Raw genomic sequence first — 22,965 nt, 5'->3', positions numbered from 1 at the left:
GATATCTGGTTCAATTATACGCAAGTAACAGGTGCATTTTTCTGCCACATTTTTTTAAATAAGCCAGTTATTATTCGGATTCAATGTTTTTTCAGTCACTGGACATACACGGTCCTATGCGGTAACTATCTAACTGAAATTTCTCTTTGACATATTATGATTGATTAGTCTTGGTCTATTTATTTACCACGTGGTTTATTGAGTTGATCGGGGGATCTTTTTTCGAACTGCTTTTACACAGATTTTAGTATTTTTAAAATATTCATCCAACAAAATTCTTTTTCAAAGACTGCGAAAATAATTTTGTTCCCACAATATCGGAGAGTTTACTTATCAAAAATATTCACAGTTGGGTATTTTCACAGACAAAAAGGGTTCGACAGACTTTTTCGTTTTTTAAGAAATGCGAAAAGAGAATGAGTGGCGAGTAAAATTTTTCGAAGCCAAAATGCCAAGCAACAATCAAAGGTGGCCGACAATCGCGGTTATATTGGAATAGTTGTCAATATATTTAACACGACATTTTTTTTGCATAGAATAACTTAAATAACTTTTAAAATTGTTAAATACAACTGCGATTTTCTTTGGCTCTGTTAAATACGCCCGTTAGCGCTTTGTAAAAAAACATAACACCATGTTATAACGAGCACAATTGGTGTTTCTCAAGAGACATTTGTTTCGCATCATAAATATCAAACATTTTTCACAATTGTTCGTTATTAATGTTTTGTTGCGTTTCAAGAAAATTACAAGTTTAAGTTAGCGAACAAGCAAAGGACAATATTTCTGGTCTATTACGAAAAATGTTAGCAGTAGACTCCTGTGTAAACACTTGCGTGTATATAAATTTAAAGAAGTCGAAATGAATTTTTCTAGTGAAACAAACAATGTCACTTCCTCTCTATCAAATTCTTTAAGTACACTAGACGAAGCTCTTGTTGGTCTATTCTCCCTTATATTTTGCGTCGGTGTTATTGGCAATTCTTTCGTCATTTATGTTTTTGGTGCAAAATATAAAGACTTGCGTTCAAAGCAGGAAATATTGATATTATTATTGGCTGTGGTGGATTTTATAGCATCGATTGCAAATCCAGCCCTTTTTATATATTATACAGTTACAAAATATGGCAGATGGGATTTCAGCGAGGCTGGCTGTAAGATCTTTCCAACAATTGGTCCTGTTGCAACGAGTTGGTCACAAGGAATTATATTAATTATGGCACTTGATCGTGATCGAGCTATTGTGACACCTTTAAAAAACTCGTTTTCAAGTAAAACCATGTATAAGGCAGTTGCTGTTGCGTTGCTACTTTCTATGTTGTCATATTTTGATTATACTTGGTATTTAACATCCCATGGTCAAAAAACATGTCAAGGGTACGGCGATCATTTGTTTACATACATTATACCTAGAATCTGCTCTTTGCTAATAAGTGATATTTTGTTTCTAATTATCTTTGTTGCTACAATTACAAGGGTGTATCTTATTTTACGGAGGAAAGATGTGATGGGATTTGACGAAGTCACCAAGAAATATCGAAAAGAAAAAAATAGGCGAGCTATGCGTTTACTGTTGACAATGGGCACTGTTTTTGCGTTTTGCATTTACCCGAGAGACTTGTATCAACTGTCATATCATGTTTCTCTTGTGATCCCTCCCAAAATGGTATTTGATCAAAAACTTCTTAACATTAACGCCGCTCTGAAGGTCTTCCACACAGCGAATAGCTGTGTTAACGTATTCATATATGCTTTTATTCATCCTAAAATGAAGTTGGAAATCAAAAGACTATCTCGCAGATTAACATTGTGTACACGAAAAAAGATCAGTTCTGAAATTAAAAGGAAACCAGGACTTACTTCAAAGACAATTCGTAGCGCAACTGAAAACACAAGGATCCGAAGCTCAACTGAAAACACCATTTTGGGATCTCCAACAATTAGCAAAATGGCTTTGAATTTGACTGTTTTCACGAAAAACAATGATGATGTTTTTGAAAACAACAATACCAGATTTACTACGACGTCTGTTACTTAGTATATGAAGAGCGCGTCACACATGTCTAACAGATTTCCATATTTCTTTAACTAAATTAGTAAATTGTATAAACGTTTATCATCTACTATACACGAAATGTACGCTATATTTTTTTCTACCAAGAAACGAGCCAATTTTATATATTTTGCAATTCGACAGTGCAAAAAGTTTACTACCGGAAATAGAGTGTAAAAATTTCATATTTTTTGCTTAACTAATTAAAAGTTATTGTTCTCCTGAAAAAAAGAGAACTATTCGGGAAATTAATTCTAAAATTAAAACATTTTTTTATAAAACCAAAATAAATATTCACACGTTTTAATTAATCTTTTGTTCGCATATAGACATTGAATTGTCACGAGGGAGCTGTTCCCTCCAACGCCGAGAATTCTTCGTGTACGGTGACTTTAGAGAGGTTTATAACTTACTTTCAATTCGATTGCATCTCTATGAATCGATTATTTAAAACAGGAAAAATTTTTATAAAATTAAATTTTACGATTTCATATATTATTTTGTAGCCATTTTATTTGCTGTTGTAAACAAAGAAATTGTACCAAATTCTACCGAGCATACCAAGTAAATTGATTTCTGCTCGGTTTATATGACAACCTAATTATCGCACTTTTGCTCAAAAAATATCACCGAATATCGAATAACCATCCAATATCACCCTTTCTAGCTCTCGTATGTTTCACTTCCCTAAAGGCTCAGGAAATATGTAAAGAAGAACATTTAGAAACGATAACCACGACATATAATTCCCAAGTGTCTGACTATTCGTTTAAAGGATGCGTTTTTTAATTTGATAAAAATCTAGGTATAACAAAGTGGAATTTGTGTATCTCATGTCTTTAAATCTTGTCACATGAATTAGGAACTACCGCCCCTCCGCCCGGATAAGGTATCCTTTGTACTTTTCGTTAACAAATTAACGCTTTAAATGAAAAAAATTTTGCGGTTTTGTGGCTTAAGAAGAGGCGAAAAAATCATTTTTTGACAGTCACAAAATAAATTTTAAGCGATAGAGAAGAAAATTATAAATTCCTAAAACCTAAAATTTACAAAGATAACTAATATATTAACAAATGAATAAATATTTTCCACAACTAAGTATCCGTATATTTTCTTGTGGTTGTATACGGTGAAAATAAGTACGTTTGTTTTGAATGTTCTTTTCAAGAAACATCTAAAACAAGATCCTTGAGTCAAGAAACCCAAAAATATTTTACTTACTATGTTCGTTTAAACTTTTTGGAAATTAAGAAATATCTGTCATGACCAACAACATTTGTTTTGTGTTTTGAATCAATTTTCCACAACATACTACTACCTTTAACCGATAAAGTTTGTTGTGATGAGGGGACACCCAGTTTAATACCAGAAACACTCAACAACAAATCGAACAGATAATATCCCTTTATCTTTAATTACGAATGAGTTAGATAAAAATAAAAAATAAGAACTTTAGTTTAGTGTTCTTATAATATTATAATTCACTAGCAATACTTTTGTTAACATTCGAGATCAAAATTCGAAACAGTCCTGTCTAAAACAAACATTCTATTTAGAACTGCAAAGTTCCTATAGAATGAAACTTTGTAAACAAAACATTATGATGTTTGACACGTACAGAATAATGTGTAAAGTTGAATGCGCAGCTGAAATATAGTGACAACGAAAATTGAAGTATTTTTTTAACTGCCTAGCTAACCAAGAATAACATGGGCCTTAACGAGTTTTTTATTGACTCAGTAACCAAAAAAGTTGAAGGAGCGAATCCGAAAATAAAAGGAGACGTATTTGTTATAATTTCGTCGTTCTGTATTTAGTATTTTTGATAAAACTGGATATCAGATCATCGTTTTACGGACAATGTAGCTAGTTAACTAGCCATGTTGAAGAAGCTTCCAGACGAAATGTTGCTGAATTTGGTTATTTTAACTATTAAACTTGACATTGTTTTGTTTCTATCCTATGAAAATGTTTTTAGCGATAAATGTATTGTAGGAGTTAGATATATAATCATTTCCAATGCTTCTTAAAACTTGTTTTTCGTGCTTGTTTACATTTCAAGCTACCATTTTTCTTGACGACGGGCAATACCGCAAAATATCGGGCCGTCGTGGAGAGCGCTAAGCCAATTAAAATGCCTAAAAGCTCGTATTGCCCGCTTGAAAAATCCAGATGGTTAACAAAAAATAATAAAGCATGTTCGTCACATATCATTCAAAAAAATTGTTATTTTGATCTTTAACTCTTTCTTTTTTCCGTGTTTATTAACCGTGACGTCACAATAAAGAGTCCATTGTTTTTTTTAATTTAACCACCCGTTTGAGAGAGACTTAATCTAAGAATATTCATGAAGATTGTTGTTTTTTTTATTATCATTTAACGTTTTACGGGGAAGATTAAGAATTATAAAAATAATAGAAATATTATAGATACTGAAATTCACGTGCTTCTATATCTTTTTCTTTTTGTACTCACTGTTATATCCTTAAATTCTGTAACTTTTCATAATATGTTAGACGTTCTAATTCTGGTAAATTTCCGAGGTAAGCCATTCGTGAACAGGGTGTAAAATATCTAAATGAAATATTTTTTTGTTATTTCATTCTATGTTATGGTTTTCACCAAAAAAGGTTGAAAAACATTTGATATTAATGAAACGTACAAGGTAAAATTAGGACCAGATACGTAATTTACATGCCAGAATATATAATTTACAGACCAAAATCAATATTTTTCCGGACCAGATTTTTATTCACTTTTTGTCTTTGATTCGGCCACAATAAAAATTAAAAGTCATTCGTATCCCTATTGTGATAAATGCCTTCACTTTGAAAAATATCCTTACTGTTATAAAATAAGAGAAAAATCGATGTTTTGATTTGATCAATTTTTTTTTCTCCTAACGTATATGCAATAATTCGACCTTTTTATAATTATAATATTTTTGTACATCTTATACATACTTATTATACTAACATAGCGTACATTTTTCATTAATAGCTAAAAAATTTAGTACCCTTTGATTACGTTTCAGGTGGCAAATATGTAATTATACCAAAATTAAAAGTCAATACTATTTTCATTCTGATGAAGAACCAGTGTGTCAAGTTTTATAGGAAAATCATTTGCAGTTTGCGGATAACCTATAAAATTGTGGCCTCCAACACTTTGTGTCCCTCACCCCACTTTCCTCCATTATCCAGTGCTACAGCAGATCATTCCCCCAATAAATATCAACAGAGCTACGTTACACTACCCATAGGTGACATGAAATTCAAATCGAATTTGTTACGTACGTAACGTAGACCATAACACGATTAAGATTATCAAGCTAAAATCTTATGTATAAAATTTACAGAACAGATACGACACGCAACGTATAAAACATAGACACATAGCGGACATAAAATTTTATACCGGTAGGAAGTTCTTTTGCTTATGCTGATTAAAATGTTCTTGTAGAATTCATGTTTTAGACGATATTTGCAGCATAACTTTATTCATGTTTTGTAAATAACTACTTTGCAGCAGGACTTTTAGCTTGGAAAGCCAATTTGGACTTGCAGCCTGTGTTCAATTATTATAAAGCAGTGTCATATATGTGTTCTTATTTCTCTAAATCGGAAAATGAGTCATCTCTTGCAATGAAAAAGGCAGCTGAAGAGTCTGAAAATTTAAACTTGCCCCTTTGCTGTTTAAAAACAGAGAGACAGCGCGTGCTAGACCGTCAATGTCATAAGTAACAAAGAAGTCTTATAGCACCATTGTGACTCGAGCTTTAATTGCAACTCACAATATACGGAATGCAAAATATTAAAAATCTTTTCATAATGGCCGGAACTTGTGGATTTCTTTTCACCACGCCAACAAAGTCTTGTGTAGGTAGAGGTTTGTTTCATTTATGTACAAGTATTTGTGGTAAATAGCTGTAGATGTTAATAAAAAATTCGATGAAAATACGTCTAAAATAAAAAGAGGTAGAGATAGAATGTGGAAAACCACTCTTTCAAGCAAAACTGTTTTCAAACTCTCAATATGTCATCAAATCTCAAAGTTAAACGATCGACCAAGAGAAATAGATATAATTTGGTTAGTGTATAATTCTAAATTGACACAAGAAACTTTAACGTTATTCTAGGGCGGTCTGTATTTTGGGATTTTGTTTTTGTTTTGGACGGCGTTGTAATTGTACCACTTCCATAGAATTCTGGGAAGGACAAAAAATGACAGTGAAACATGCCACAGTGAATTTATTTTATATTTTTCATGCTAATAATAAACTACTTATGAAACATTGGTCACTAGATACGTCATGAATCTTAGATGTTTTTCTTCAAGTTAAAGACCTCCAGAATTATACCCCTAATTGCAATCAACATCGTGCTGTAACTGGTGAGAGGCATAGCGTACTTTAACAGTAATAAAGGCGTTGGCGACCCGTTTGTTTTTCATCATTATTATTATTATTCTATATGCCACGATCACGTGCAAAGATTGAAATTATATCTGATCGTGGTATGCCAAACCGCTTGTTTTTATTTAACGTGCGATATGTAACAGTCATTGCATTTCATTATACATTACTTAAATTTAAACTTCAATTTAAAAATGTTATTCCTGAACAAGTAATGCTTAACCTAAATTTTGCTATAGGATATGACATAACGTACGTGGTATATGAATGACTAAAAATCCAAGTTTCCCCACGCAATTTTTTATAATTTTGCTTAAAAATATATCTCTTTCTTTACCTGTTACATTGTGATTCCATCTGCAATTCTTAAGTGGTATCGTGAATGAGGAAAAAAATTTGTAATGAGAATTTGTGTTTTATTAGCCACAAAAGCTTTAATTATATGTGTTTATCCCCCCGCATCGTGTTATTGCAAAAACTGTGGTTTCAAATTTTGCAATACTCTCGAAGGTAAAATATTTACGAAATGCAAAGTTTTGAAATCATTGTGGTTGTTATTGGCTTTCGATCTTATATTGACTATTAACTTCAGTAGTCTTCATTAGTAAGTTCTCAAGATCAGTTTAATTCTGTAAATTCTCTATTACACGCTCGTTTCCATTCGACTTGATTTTCAACTATAGTGCACAAAGCCCACTTCAATAGAATCTCTTATTTTGCTAACGTGTTTTTTAACATTCTACTTTGTGTAATTATTTTAAACGATGTTATTCGGCATTGCATTGACTTTTCTAGAAAAATGAGATTCTAGTCCGTTAAAACCATCAGCACACGAAGGAAATGTAATTTTTAAAATAGAGAGAAAGCGAACGTAGAGTAAGGATACCGTTAGCAGACACACTAAATTATTTTATCCGAAACGAGGTGAGATATTTATACTGAAGGATGTCACTAACTCTAACAATTTTGTATTTACAATAATTTTGTGAAATTATGTTACGAAAGGAGCAAGATTAGCTAATTACAGCGGAATTCTATACAACTATTGTGTTTTAAAATGTCAGTAAACGCTAAACATAAAAATGTTTGAATGTGGTAATGACACTTATATTTCCTACTATATGCAAGCACAAATGGACAATGAGTTGCATCACCGCCTTTGATAGTAAGTGAGAGACAATTGCATAGGATAAAGGAAATTGTCATAACAAATGTGGCGTCACCCATCAACAATCTTCACTGTAGACTACATAATAAAATATTTTTACTAAATGGGCATGCCACTGATTAGGAAGTCAATCAATCACTACCTATAGCTAAATGTAGTTTGGCGATATTTGCAAGAAAATTATAATGCTAAATATTCTCGTGGGTGAAAAAGCAAGTTGCGGTGCACCTTATAATCCTTTTGACGAGGATGAAAATTAACACATCTAACTGCACTTTTGAGTATCCATTATATTTGATTGTTGACAGTGGGCGGACGTAATTAAAATAGACATGCGCGGTAAGGAGCATCTCGCAGAAATATATAAAATAGTTCTAGCTTCAGCACATTTTTTATTCGGTTATTTGCGTTAGAAACACTAGTTTGTGGTTAGCGCACATGTTTTCAGCAACTTTTTGATCTCTAAATCTCGGAATATTAAATATCTAAAAAATGGTAAGTAGCTATGTACATTTTGTATGTTCAAGTCGTTACAAAATTAGAACAACAGTAAGTATTAACGTATTTTGTCACATGTAGCAACAAACGAACAAAAATATTTACCTGTATCAGCAGAATAAGGTAGAATATTAAATAACGTCTTATGAGTGTACTTTACAGTTGACAAGTGTAAAAAACTTTTACTGTTTAATTCTTTTTTCAATAATTTAATCCTTATTTTTAAAATTAACTTTCTTTTTTTTAAACTAATTCGTCAGTACGATAGATTAAACAACAAATGGAGCAGATTTTTTTTTTATTTCTTTTTCTTTTTTGTTCTTCATGGAAAATAAATTTGATCAATTTTAAAAGTTGATGTCTATCAACATTTAGTTTATCAGAAAACCTTTTTATTAATTTTTTTGTTTGTTTAATATGTCTGTATCTATTTAGGCTTGGATGATTTTCTTCTTCGTACTGCTGGTAGGATATGTCTGTGCGTCGCCATTGAAAGGCACAGTTAATCCTCCTGATGTTTTGAAAGAAATGCGACAGGAAGTGAAAGGCAAAACTGAAGAGGCTTTGGTAAGGTCTTGGTCTACATAGACTTAGATACGATAGCACTGCTAAACACGCACCAAAGTTGTTGTTTTTTATTTTATTTTTTAAAAATGTATTTCTTTATATCAAAAACTTCTCCAGTTAAGTTAGAAGCAGGTCATAAGTAAGAAAGAAAAACTGGAAATACAAACTGGAAATAAACAAAATAAAAAACGGAGCTATTTTTATGCTTTCTAATACTTTTAGTCTTTTATCGTCGTCTTAAGCAATATGTGTTCATTGGATGATTTTAAGCAAATGGAATATGAAATACTGAAATATTCAAAAGTTTCCACGAAGAAAATCATAATGCTTTCAAACCAATTTATCTTAGATAAAATGGGCAAAAAAGAAAGTAAAATTTTCGTTGCGACATTGCAAGATGCTGTTTCGTCAATGCGATTCTAACGCTGATTGTAAATGTTCCAGCCGTTTGTCTTGCCATTTTTTGTTGAAGAAAAAGAGATGCGTTACGAATCTTGAATTGGATCCAATGTAAGAATCTACCATTGGAAACCCCCTCAATTTTTACGAATGAGACATTGGGGTGTTTTAAAAATCGTGTACCACGACGGCTTCGTGTGAAAAAAAAACGCGGCCAATGACATTTCACTTACAGCTTTAAACATATCTTGTAACTTGTTATTTGTTAAAACTCTGTAAATTCGAATCCAGAAGATAGTATAATTTATTAGTAAGTCTACCCTATGTGGCAACTTTCAGGTGCTAATGGGCTCTATTGCGTAATTGATGTTATAAGAAATTTAATTAGTAGCTTTGTCATTAGTATTAAAGGTGACTCTAGCTGCCCACGGACTTAATTCCCATGATCCTGAATGACAAATTTGGAGTGGGTGAAACTCATTTCCTTTTACTAATAAAACCTTTTTAATTGTAAATAAATTTTTAGGATAACTTAAATATTGTGCAACTCTGTTTGTTGTCAAATGGGTTTTTTCTTTTTGTTTGTTTCGACATAAAAAAATAATAATACTTACCTCCCAGACAATCAATGCTATCGAAAACTAAATTTTTTTCTAATATGCCAGTAGCTAGTAGCAGCAACGGAGAATTTAGTCAATAATAAGAAACTACGACTATTTTCTAGGAATGCAGATAAACGCTACCTCAGTTTTGTGGTACATCGCTAGTTAAGAAAAAGTTTCCTGTAGGTTTGCTAATGATTTTTTGTGGTCCAACCGTATGCAAACTTATCTTTTAGATATTTTTTTTATTTTTATAAACTACGAAGATAACTTTAATGTCTTTTCATTTAGTTTCTTGGTACGTAACTTAAAGGCTGTTATATCATTCTATAATTATAAATTGTTATATCCCTCTAGAACTAGAATATGTAATCACAATTATAAACACCTGAAATTGATCTTCTTTACTTAAAATACATGTTTTATGTTACGGCTTTAAATATCAGCAGAAAGTTCAACAATCAGTAGCTATAGCGATATATCGCTTTATTTTCAATTTTTCTTCTCGACAGCCTTTTTTCTTTTTTTTTTTAACGGAAAAGCGACCTTGGAAAGAAGATGCGTAGCTTTAGTATTATCAATGAACTATCTCTGCTACGGACCTAAATGAAGAAATTAAGACTATGATTTTCTTTGTTCGACGATAGCGTAAAAGCAAAAACACATATGCTACGTAAAGATATACATGGAAAACTAACTGTTATCGACTTGCACCTGTTACCTCAATTTCTGCATATTGGGAGAAAAAGGTGCTGGAACTCTGCAAATATTCTTAAAATGGAATTGTGTACTAAAATTAACATCTTGTTAAAGAAAGAAATAAAATATGGACGCTGTGGTAACGGCAACTACAATCAAGGATATAAATATGTGGCCAAACAACAAAAATACAAGCTCATTGTGCAGGACACAAAAAACATTGATAGTGGGGGAAGGGCTACAGGTAATATTTTCACTATTTTTAATTTTTTGTCCCTGATTATAGACATATCGAACACGCACCTTGACTTGCTTCCATAGCTGCCAAACCAAATTTCCCTTTTTAAGTCGATCTTCCTCTATTTTAAGATTGGAGACTCATTCGACACAATATTGCATTAAGTTGATTTTAGCCCTTTGTAAATTTAAAAAAAGAAATAAATTGCAAGCTTTGCTTTCAGGTAGAGCTGCTTTAAAACAATTTGATCTTGAAGGAAATATAGTTTACCTTCAGAAAAACCGGTGTAGATTGTCCAAAATTCAGGAGATTTTAAAGTATAGTCCCTTCAAAATAGTAACCGAAATGACACGCCCTGCATGTAATTAGTGCTAAAAACTAAATGTGGATCTAAGATCTTTCGTTGTAGTACGATAGTGAAGAAATACAAAATACACAATCGTACAAGTGCTTAGGGACAATCTTGGATAGTTCCCTATCAATGTCCACCAACTTTGATAAAATGTACAAAAAACCATGTCAAAATTACGTTTGCTTTTTTCTTTGCGCAATTATCTCGACAAACCAACAATGAATAAGATCTTTCGTGGAATGATTTTGCCCTGTGTTACCTTCAATTATGCTATTAATCCCAATTTGACCCAAACACAGTTGCAGAAACTTCAATCTATTGACAAACTGGCGACCACGTTAACCCTATTTGGTATGGGTTTTTTTCGGGCCGTAACTTTTGTTCTGTTTGGTTTTAAGGGACGACACTTATCTTGTGACTTAATTAGTGATAAAATATTTGGGTTGACATGTCATCACAGGAAGTGATGACGTCATAATGAGACAATGGTTGAAGAAAATATGTCTTTCTTGGAAATCTTGTTTTTTTATCTTTTTTAAAACTATTTACAGTACTAGTCATTAAAAAAGTAATATAAAAATGTGAGATATTTTTAGGAACATTAACAGGTGGCATAAAAACAAAGGATTTCTCCATGGAGAAAATAGAAATCGATCAAAATTCAAATCTTCAATACATTATTTTGAAAAACCATTATTTGAAAACTTTAGGTTTAGTAGCTGTCATGGATGAAAACTTGTTATATTTATTAGCACTTATGGTAGTAACTACTCAATCAAGACAATTTGGATTGCCATGTGATAAAATTACCTATGACGTCATCATATGACAATAGAAATAGAGAAATAGGAAAATACAAATATTCCGGTCTGTATATTACCAATATTCCGGTCTGTAAATTACACAGTATGCATTTCGATATTGTATGATGACTTTTTGTCACTATCATATACATAATAACATATTTATACGACTGGTTAGTTTAGAAAACATTTATTTTTAGCACTACAGCAAAAGTTGATATGACCACCTGTCAATAAAGGACAAAGTGACATTGGCAAAACAATATTTAGAATTTTTTTTATTTATTTTCTCAAATTCCAATAAAAGTCAGGAAATGCCACAAAATTTCAAGGAATTTCATCCAGTATTTAAAAAGATATGAGATCCCATGATCGGGAAACAATAAATAATGGCTGCATGCTGAAAATTCCATCAAGGAAATTGTAGTGCGCCATGTCTGTTTCTTTCTGTATGGGTGCCAACTACTATAATGAACTTCCGATTAAAATTCGGAAAACAGAAAATTTTAATGATTTCTAAAAGAAAGTTTTTAATTTATATAATTGAACTAATAGTTTCTATCTTTTAATTTTATCTAGATTAAGTTTTTAAAGTTTTTTTTTTGAGAGTCTGAATTGTTAACATACTACTATAGCTGTTAATTTCTATCTTTTTTTTTAGTACTTTTTAAAGTTATATATTTTAACAGGCTGTTATTAATAGCAATGTTGTAAATATTGAAATACTTATCCTGTATAAAGATTGTGTAAAATAAAAAAAAAATAAAAAAAGGTATATCAATCTAAAGCTGCCTAAATTTTCCAGATTCCAACTTGAAGCTAACATGATTATTTGTTCGAGGGGACCTTATTCTACGCATATTAAATGTCCGCCTTTATTTTGGAACTCTTATTCCCAACTAAACTAACACTCTACTGAATAAAGATCACTTGGCACAAACAAATATAGTAATGAATAAAACACATTTCGAAAGCCTAAGAAAAGCAACGCAGGAAAGCATTATGATTTACATGTTCAAGCAGATGTTTCTCATATCACTGTTTTAAGTACACTATTACTGCATTTCAATTACAAAACACGAACAGGAAAATGAAAAAAAAGGAAAAAGATGAAGAAAAACTTACTTGAAATAAAAATATTAAGCCACAATAAAAAAGGGCTTATTAAGCGATCAAATAATTTAAACCTGATATTTTTCAAAATATTTACTTCTCAGCTCAATAAGACGAAGTAAGCGCTATTCAGACGTGGCTTCATTCTTTCTTCTTTTTAGTTGACGATTAAACTCATCAGACGTAAACAAGGTAGAAAATTCCGCCATCGTCATATTGTTTATTTAAAAATGACGAACTAGCTGGTAGCTCTACAATTACTTTATTGCGAAAACTGACAGTTCAACTGGTTCAAAATGAACTGGTCTTTACTACAATTTATAATTATTATACTTGTCGTCGTTTTGCATATAATTGCTGTGGTTTGGCTGTTGCAGCGAAAATGTCGAAGAGTTAGTGAAAGTCAAAGGTTATTCCTAATCAATTTGAGTTTATCAGAAATCTTAATTGCTGGAATTGGACTGTTAAGACGCTTATTCGCTCTAAAAACTTCACAAAAAATTGACTTTTATATGATATTAGTTCAAAATACAGGTTGCATCCTAGCTTACTACCTTATTATGATCATACTAACTGCGGATAGATTCTTTGAAGTATATTTGAATATACGTTATCCTATTTTCTGGAATGGAAAACGTTCTAGACACTTAATGTGCTTCGTTTGGTTGGTTAGTTTTTTCGTCAGCGTAATATCCATTGTCATTCAACAGAGCATTACTATAGAGGAATTCTTTAAATTTTGTTACGTATATTATTTTCCTATTGCGGAACTGATCTTTCTTATTGTTGCTACATTTACTTACAGTTATGTCTTAAAGTTAATACGCAAGAATCGTTTACAGAGACTTTCAACGTCGGTAAGATTCGACATGACAGAATGTTGCATCAACACTGGGACCCAAAACAGAAGAAAGAGAGTTAGAAAAATGAGAGGTTTCGTAGTACCTACACTGTTAATAATAACTTTCATTTTGTTTGTCATTGTTCCAGATCTGATTTATTTCTTCAGTTACATACTAAAACGACCTGTCCACAGTCTATTGGATAGATTGCTGCCATTTATATACTACTTTGGATTTTCTTCAGATGCGTTTATCTATATCTTGTTTCATCCTTCCTCATGGAAAAGAACGTACAATAGTATCAGGCGACATTTTTCAATGTCGCATTAATATTTTGTTATCACCCAAACGATGTAATTATTTAAATCACGTAAAAAAAAGACGAAGAAACCTATTTGCATAATTTCTTTAGCTACTTGCAAGTTTTTATTCTACAGAAAATTGCCTGCAGTAGATTTCTATTTAAGAGATCACCTTCTTAGGCTACATAATGACCTGGTTATCTCACCATAACATTAAGGCACAATTGTTATATCGAACTTATTCCACATTGTTGCACATTCTAAAAAAACTTTATTTTGGATGATTAATACTTTAGTCTAGCAGCAAAACAAAGCTCATATATTTTTCTGTAAAAAAGAGGGATTTCAACAAGATTGTATATCGTTTTTGCAATCAACAGCCAAGAAGATAAGATAAATACAAGTTAAAACGTGTATCTGGGGACTTGAGATTTGTAATGCAAATATTTAATTACTTTGATTTTGCTCAACATAATGCACATGTGAAATTAATGTTTTTCGCTAGTCCTAAATATTCTTATCCTTTGCCAGTTGGTGTCCTTCACTAAACAGTCTCACTGACCTTTATCGGACTGTTTCGCTGTTCTAGCTCATTAAAATATTTTACCTTCACATATCTATAAAAGACGTTGACTTTTTAACGACCGTTAGTGCGCACGCTCCAGAAAAGCTCGTCAGCTTTTTACGCTAGAGTGGTCAAATGGAAACGACACTTAATGCGCAAAAAGATTTCCCTGCTGCAAATCTTCTGGTTATAATATGTTCAGAAAAGCCTGTGCCAAGTTTTATAATTGTGATTTGTCAGTGAACGTTTTACATAGCAATGAGGTGGAGATGTGTTTTCGTTCTCTTTATTTTTATGAGAAGAAAGACAATTCTGGTTAAACAGGAGCCCAAGCTAAAAATTAAAGTAAAAATAAAAAATATAACAGATCAAGATTGCATCTCACTGTACATTAAAACATTAGATGCTATCATCTCTGCTTTCTCCTGATTTTGCTAATACTAAACCTTAAAAAGCCGATTGTAAGCACACCCGTTGATAACCGCCCCCTTCGATAAGTGCACAAAAGCCTTACTATCAACGCTGATAAGCGCTGTATGGTGTCAGGTTAACTCAGAAGCAAAGATTGGTACGATGTATGTCTCTAACTGTACTGTTGGACGAACGTTGTCGGACGTACGAGTTTTGCAACAGTAGGCAAAGATTTTTAAAATGATTCCTTTTGAAACTTTAAAAATTCTTTCCTCCGTGTACTTTTGAGAAATTAACAATTCCTTCTGTGAGTATGTCCGCAATTATTATTGGTGCAGAGAAAAATTCATCTGACAGACTTTTTACAGAATTTATCCACAATCACAAGAACATACGATTAATGGAATCGAATTTTCAAATGAAAAAAGTAAGCAAGCAATGAAGCTGTCAAGATATGGTAATGAAAATACACCTAATAACTTGAAGAGTTCGAAACATTTTTAAATAATGAGACACTGAAGCCATTCTTCTTTTTTGTATCCTTCCCACTTTTTTTGGCAATGTCGACACATATTCTCATCCATATTAGCTTCCCTATGACTGCATACATCTCCGTAATGCTGTGTTTGTGCTGCAGATTATTTTAAATATAAAGCTATTATATTTCCAAAACTTCGTAGCAACACAAGATTGCAAAGTATTTTCATAAAAATTACGACACGTTTTATTTTTGACATGTTTCGACTTACCAAAGTCATCTTCAGAATATTATACAAAAGTTGATACATACACTCTTTATACAAAAATTTTTTCGAAAGTTATTTAAATATTTCCCAAAAGTACAATTTATATGAATTATACACAAGCTAATCCATGTTGACAAAATAATATTAGATAAACTAACAAAAGTTAGTTAAATAAAATTTATATACACAATTTGTATAAGACAATTAAATATTTCCCAAAAGTACAATTTTTTAATTTATTAAATGAATTTAAAATGCTAAATCAATATCTGAGTAACAAAAACGATATTGAACAAACGGCTAATACAAAACATAAAATTAAACGGATAAATTGATGATGCAATGCTTAACTTGTTTATTGAGGTCTGGTTTCAACCAAGAAATATGCATACCCTCTTTGAGTTTCCTCTGCCAATCAGTGTCTGCATGATCCAAAATAGAAAAACAATTTTCGTTACATAGTAATTTGCAGTTAAGATTTGACTGCATATGCTTAAATATTTGTGAGTTTTTATCAGTTTTCAAATGTTCCTTAACTCTACTAGAAATGTGCCTGGTGGTTTCACCCACATAGCTAGCATTACAACTAGCACAAACAAATTTATACACAAGTCCAGATTTAAAAGATTCAGGAACTCGGTCCTTGCAAGAAAAATAATCTTTAATTTTACACGACTTAAAAACGAGGCACACATTGATTTCTTTACACATCTTATTGACAAGTTGATTGACTTTTTCTTTGGCAGTAATAGAGTACTTGCCAATAAAAGGCAATTTAAAATACCTCTTTTCTAATACATTAGTTGTCTCTGCAGTGACAGCTGTAGAAAAATTCTTATCAAGGTAATTTGAAATATGGTGGTTTACCAGTTTTGTATGAAAAAAGTTTTTTCTCAAAATTTCAGTCAGAGCCTTAATATTAATGTCAAAGTGTTTCCAACTGTTGTTAATTTTGAAAGTCCTGTCAATTAGTGTTTTATTGAGACCTATTTTATATATTTTGGGAGTGAAACTAAAATAATTAGTTAAAAGGCCAGTATAGGTTGACTTATGGAACACAGAAGTATAAAATTTGTCACTGGTGTTCTCAATTAAAATGTCAAGAAAAGGAAGTTTACCATCAACTTGTTTTTCTAAGGTAAATTTTATATTAGGGTGTCTCTGATTCAAGTATTCAAAAAAGGCCAAAGCTTCACTTTCATCGTTAAATAAAGCAAAGATGTCATCCACATATCTACGGTAGTATGTTGGACCACAACCCGAGTAATTTTTTATCCATTCCTTTTCTTTAACGCCCATGAAAAGATTCGCTAAAATAGGTGCCAGCGGCGAGCCCATGGCAACACCATCGACCTGTTCATACATTTCATTATTGAACAAAAAATTCGAGGATGACGTTGCAAAAACGAATAATTGTTTTAGTTCAGATTTTGTGATTTTGAGTTTACGATTTCCGGCAATTACAAGTTGAACTGCAAGATCTAATGTTTCATTCAATGGTATGTTCGTGAAAAGACTACAAACATCAAAAGAAACCATAAACTTGTCGGATTTACTCACCTTTTTTAATTCCTCAACGAAAGTGAAAGTATCTGCAGTACAGTAATCCTTGGGAATTACATCAGATAATAAACCACCTAAAAACTTGGCAAGTTGATAGTTGCATGTGCCTATAGAAGATATAATAGGCCTAAATTTAGGTAAATTTTCAAAAGATTTATGCATTTTAGGAAGGCCGTATATTCTGGCCGGTTGAGAACCACTGGGATATATATCGTTGTACACTTTGTCACTAAAAAAACCTTTTTTCTTTAAATTCCTAAGAAAACGTTGTAACTGTCCTTCTCTCTTCAATGTTGGATCTTCGTCGAGTTTTTTAAATTTAGTAGTATCTAAAATGATATCCAAGATGCCTTTTTCATAATCCTTTCTGTCTAAGATTACTATCCCATTTCCCTTGTCCGGCTTTAAAATAACAATATTGTTTTTCTTCAACTTTTTCAGGATACCATGTTTTTTGATAACTTCGCGACTGGGTCGGTAATCGTGGTAATAACTGTTCGCAATATGTGATAGGCTGGACTTTAAAAGATTATCATCATTTTTATCTTTCAAATTTGAGGACATAAATCGATAAATCCTTTCAAACGAAACAAACACATCTGTTTTCCTAAGTGTTAGTGGTGGAATGGCAAAAGACAGACCATTTTTTAAAATTTCACTCTCATCATCAAGCAAATTGTACGAAGATAAATTGGTGACAATTTCGTCTGCTGTAAACGGTGGTGCGACGTTTTTAGTTAGACTTCTAAGTTTCTTCTCTTGGGTAAAAATGCATTTTCTAATACTTTTTTCAACACTTTTCTCGGCTGCTTTCCGTAAAATATAGAAATCTATAGAATTCAAGGTATCACTAAGAGATTGGACGTGATTTACATAATCTTTTCCTAACTTGATTCGTTCTTTTTCTCCTTTGTGAATGGCACTTTTCAGTAAGCGTTTACGTATTAATCGCCCATCATTAAAATTGGTGTGTGGTAAATTAAAACATAAAAACTTCGGTGTAACATTAAATGACTGACAGTTTCTTAAGAAAGTTAAATCCAAATTCTTCTTTTCAACTTTGTATGATAACTTTTCGAAATTGTCGAAACATGTCAAAAATAAAACGTGTCGTAATTTTTATGAAAATATAAAGCTGTTTTGAAGGAAAAGTTCGAGTTTTCTAATTTCCGAAATAGTTTAGTAAGCGACCCTTTTGGGTCTAGTAATCATTTCAATAACCGCCGCACTGAGTGCCAATTTAAGAGGGGTGTTTATAAAAGTAGTTATAAAAAAAGGCGAATGCTTATTTGAGAGGGCGCTTATTTGAGAGTGGACGCTTGTAAAAGTAGTTACAAAGAAGGATGGGGAGAGAGCACTTAATCGAGCATCCAGGGTAAATGTACTTTAGTAAAATTTGACGTATGCTTACCTCTCTCCTCTACACTTACGACTGATTGTGCAACAAATGTTTCTCATATCTTTAGTCACGTAAAAAAGGAAAAGTTAGAGCAAGGCTTCAGTTTTGAAAATGTGCTTCTATTAAAGGGATACAAGAAACAGATAACAAGAACAACCCTTGTGGTTTTAACACTCGTTCCAAGTAGACAAATGATTAGCAATTTTTTTCTCGACTTTCTTTGTTTAGTAGATCACAACAGACAGAATCTATCAATTCTTGAATACTGAGACAAGCGCGATAGTTATTAAGTAGTCAACACACTAAAATACCAAGAATGACCGCGTGATCTACGGAAATCTCAACATTATAATCTATCTTTAGGGGCTATTACAGCAAATCATAAGGATTGTACTGTTGGCAAAATCAAGGAACGCATTCAAAGTTTTCTCCGGTATGCTCCGGATCAAGAAGGCGGTGCTGGAAGGAGGAAGAAAAATATACTTGAAAAAATTGGAAGTAAAGAAAAACTTGGAAATAAGAAAAGGGTACTGCTCGAGTCAAGCGTTTCGGAAAAAGAATCATAGCTTAAACCAAGAACTTGATTTTGAGTTTGCAGTAGTCCGGGTCCATTGTGGCATGACTTAAAGGAATTAATTTTCGCGAGAACATATATTTTGCGAGAATAAGGTATGTCAATTTAAGGAAAACATGAAAACAAAAAAGGGTTTCTCGAGTTGGAGAAAGAATCTTAACTACCAAAGAGTCAATAGGCGACACAATAATGTTCCTGTTAACGGTTATACTTCTATGTATGAAAAGGAAGTTGTAGTTTTATGTGTATAATTATATATTTATATGTAAAAATGTTATTTGTATGTATGTACAGTTGACTCTCTCTATCTCGACTACCCTCTATCTCGAACATCTCTCCATCTCGAACCAAAGTCTCGGTCCCTTGGACATTTGTGTAGGCTCTAAGCTATTTTCCTCTCTTTATCTCGAACCTCTCTATCTCGAATACCTCTCTATCTCGAACCAAAATCTCGGTCCCGTCTGACTGTTTCTCTCTCTATCTCGAACTTTTCCGGATTTAAGAACCTATTTACACTAAAAATCGAATTAAAATGTTCCATTTTCGAACGAAAATGTTTGACGTTCGAATTCTAAAGTCACTCACAAAACATTGTTTACAGTGTTTTGAACCAGAAACCTTCTTGAGGTGAAGATGTCGGCTTTAAAAAGAAAACTCAATAACGTTTTTTTAATTCAAAAATGTCAAATAATTCGGGAAATCGAGAAAGGAATACGATGAAGACGATGGCAGTGACATGGAGGATGATTCATTTGATATAGTTGTCGAAAAACCATCAAGATCAAAAGTCGAGTGTAGTATTGATCTTTTGAAAGATCTAGCAATGTGTTGCGAAAAAGGCAATGAAATGCAAATGCTTATCTCCAAATTCGAAAAAATGTATACTGAAGACAGAGTGGCATCACTTAAACAAAAAGACATAACCGATTTCTTTAAATGAAGCTGTAAATTTATTTTATGTATTTATTTTAAAAGAAGTCTTGTGTATTGAATATTAACATTTTAACATCTCTCATTGACCTCTATCAACTCCCGATACACTGAAGGTTAAAAATACGTTTTTTACGAAAAAATCCAATTTTTGTCAATTTTTCTCTATCTCGAACTTTCTCTATCTCGAACAAATTTTCTGGTCCCTTGCGAGTTCGAGATAGAGAGAGTCAACTGTATATGTTTGTATGTAATATATTGTAAAACAAATTGACACTTTCAAGATACGAATACTATTTATATAATATATTGTAAAACAAAACTTAAGAGAGAACAAAAAATGTTACCCGAGCTGGTTATGTTTAATGAATATCCCTGTCGATTCAATTAAAAAACAAAAAATAACAAGGTTGATAATTCCCAGTTAAAAAAATTGCGAAAAACATTTTCAAGGTTGTTTCTACAACGTCTTAGCAGCATTATATGTTGCATTTTGTGTCGCTTTGACGCTGCATAACTGTTTTCAGGTTGAGTTGTTACAACGTTGCTGCAATGTTGCAATTTCGTGTTACGATGATTCCCATTCGTGACCTTCATGCAACGTTATTCTAATGTCAGGAGTAACCTTCATTCAACGTTATTTTAACATCGGGAGTAACCTTCATTCAACGTTATTTTAACATCGGGAGTAACCTTCATGCAACGTTATTCTAACATCGGGAGTAACCTTCATTCAACGTTATTTTAACATCGGGAGTAACCTTCATTCAACGTTATTTTAACATCAGGAGTAACCTTCATGCAACGTTATTCTAACATCAGGAGTAACCTTCATTCAACGTTATTTTAACATCGGGAGTAACCTTCATGCAACGTCATTCTAGCATCGGGAGTAACCTTCATGCAACGTTATTCTAACATCAGGAGTAACCTTCATTCAACGTTATTTTAACATCGGGAGTAACCTTCATTCAACGTTATTTTAACATCGGGAGTAACCTTCATGCAACGTTATTCTAACATCAGGAGTAACCTTCATGCAACGTTATTCTAACATCAGGAGTAACCTTCATTCAACGTTATTTTAACATCGGGAGTAACCTTCATTCAACGTTATTTTAACATCGGGAGTAACCTTCATGCAACGTTATTCTAACATCGGGAGTAACCTTCATTCAACGTTATTTTAACATCGGGAGTAACCTTCATGCAACGTCATTCTAGCATCGGGAGTAACCTTCATGCAACGTTATTCTAACATCAGGAGTAACCTTCATGCAACGTCATTCTAACATCGGGAGTAACCTTCATGCAACGTTATTCTAACATCAGGAGTAACCTTGATGCAACGTTATTCTAACATCGGGAGTAACTGTTGCTGCAACATTGCTGCAAGAATTTTTTTCTGCCGGGATTCTTTGCTTTCTTCTCCCTCTTCTAGTACCTCAGTACCAGTACTTTCTATTTCAAGTCACTCTCGTCAGAGCTTTCGTCGTTATGAACAATCCCAGTGAAATCATATGAGTAAGCAAGCAGTTGTCAAACGGAGTTGCACCTGGTAATGTCAAAGTCTCTCTCAAGTTAAGTGATTTGAAGGCTCTACATGTGCAGCGGATTTTTAAAACATACAACCATCTCAAGCTACAAAATGATTCTTTTATCAACGGTTTTGATGCTGCAGGGATTACAAAGGCGATCAAGTCTGCTAACAGCGTCTTTGCACGTATAGAGAACTCATTTGATGAGCAGATACATCAACTTAGTTATGTTAATAGATTTATTCACAATGAAAAGAGAAAATTCTAGTTTTTTTATCCTTTTCTTCTAAAACCTCCTTTTCATGGCTTCAAATATGACTTTAAAAGGGTCTGTCGATTTCAAGCACGAATAAAAACACGTAATTTCACGTATTTTCAAAATTTTTAGTCGGTTATAAAATTTCGTCGCCTTGAAGCGGCTCATACAATAAACACGCACAAAAAGGGCTCGGATAGGTTAAGAATCGCAGACTATGACTAAATCAAATCATAGCAAAATAAAGAAAGGACTGCACCTTTTTGCACCAAAAGCAACGCCCCCAACTTAAGAAGACACCAATTCATTAAGGAAAGTGTATCACAGCTTTTCAATAACAACTCCATAGAACAGGTAACAAAAGTTTAATTGAGCCTAATCCACTGACTGTCGTCATAGAAACAAAAAGCGCTTGATTTACCTACGACACCTGAATCGTCACATCACTATCACAAAAGTTAAATACGAAGACTTAAAAGTAATAGCAGGTATGTGAGAATAGTATTTATATTTTAAAAACGCTTGATTAAAAAGTGGTTTTAATTATGTAAAAATAAATGCTTGCCATTGTGGTTACCATCTGCATGTCTTTACAAAATGCACAAGACCTTTTTTATAAAAAGGAATTAGATCTGCAATTTATATAGACGATGGCATTGCAGGGGCAAAAAGCTATATAGAATGTGGAGTTTTGTCTTAAACATCAACAAATCTAGGTTAACGCATTTTCAAAAGTCTAAATGATTGGAATTTAAAATCGATAGACGAGATACGAAATTCTACGACCCGAAAAAACAATTCAAAATTTTATTTTCCATGATAAGATTATCCCTCAATAGAGATGCGTTACAACAAAAAATTTATCAAAAATTGTAGGACATATTTTATCGATAGGGTTAGGAATTGGTCATTTAACCAGGTTATTTGTTAACC

At 32.5% G+C, this 22,965-nt stretch overlaps 2 protein-coding genes across 2 annotated transcripts; one reads left to right on the top strand and one right to left on the bottom strand.

The window, feature by feature from the left end:
• Positions 1–862: 862 nt before the first annotated feature.
• Positions 863–2,038, top strand: LOC130646151 (somatostatin receptor type 2-like). The gene has a single exon (XM_057452292.1). It carries the CDS (start codon positions 863–865, stop codon positions 2,036–2,038), a length of 1,176 nt encoding a protein of 391 aa, XP_057308275.1.
• Positions 2,039–16,090: 14,052 nt separating this feature from the next.
• LOC130646150 (uncharacterized) lies at positions 16,091–18,547 on the bottom strand. Its single transcript, XM_057452290.1, has 3 exons — positions 18,527–18,547; positions 16,464–18,406; positions 16,091–16,358 (listed from the first exon to the last, which is right to left on the bottom strand). Exons 1-3 carry the CDS (start codon positions 18,545–18,547, stop codon positions 16,091–16,093), a joined length of 2,232 nt encoding a protein of 743 aa, XP_057308273.1.
• Between the last annotated feature and the right edge of the window lie 4,418 nt (positions 18,548–22,965).

The sequence above is a fragment of the Hydractinia symbiolongicarpus genome, chromosome 5 (genome assembly GCF_029227915.1).
Source record: "Hydractinia symbiolongicarpus strain clone_291-10 chromosome 5, HSymV2.1, whole genome shotgun sequence".
NCBI lineage: Eukaryota > Metazoa > Cnidaria > Hydrozoa > Anthoathecata > Hydractiniidae > Hydractinia > Hydractinia symbiolongicarpus.
The sequence above is the reverse complement of the archived record's forward strand: the minus strand, read 5'-3'. Positions and strand labels throughout refer to the sequence as shown.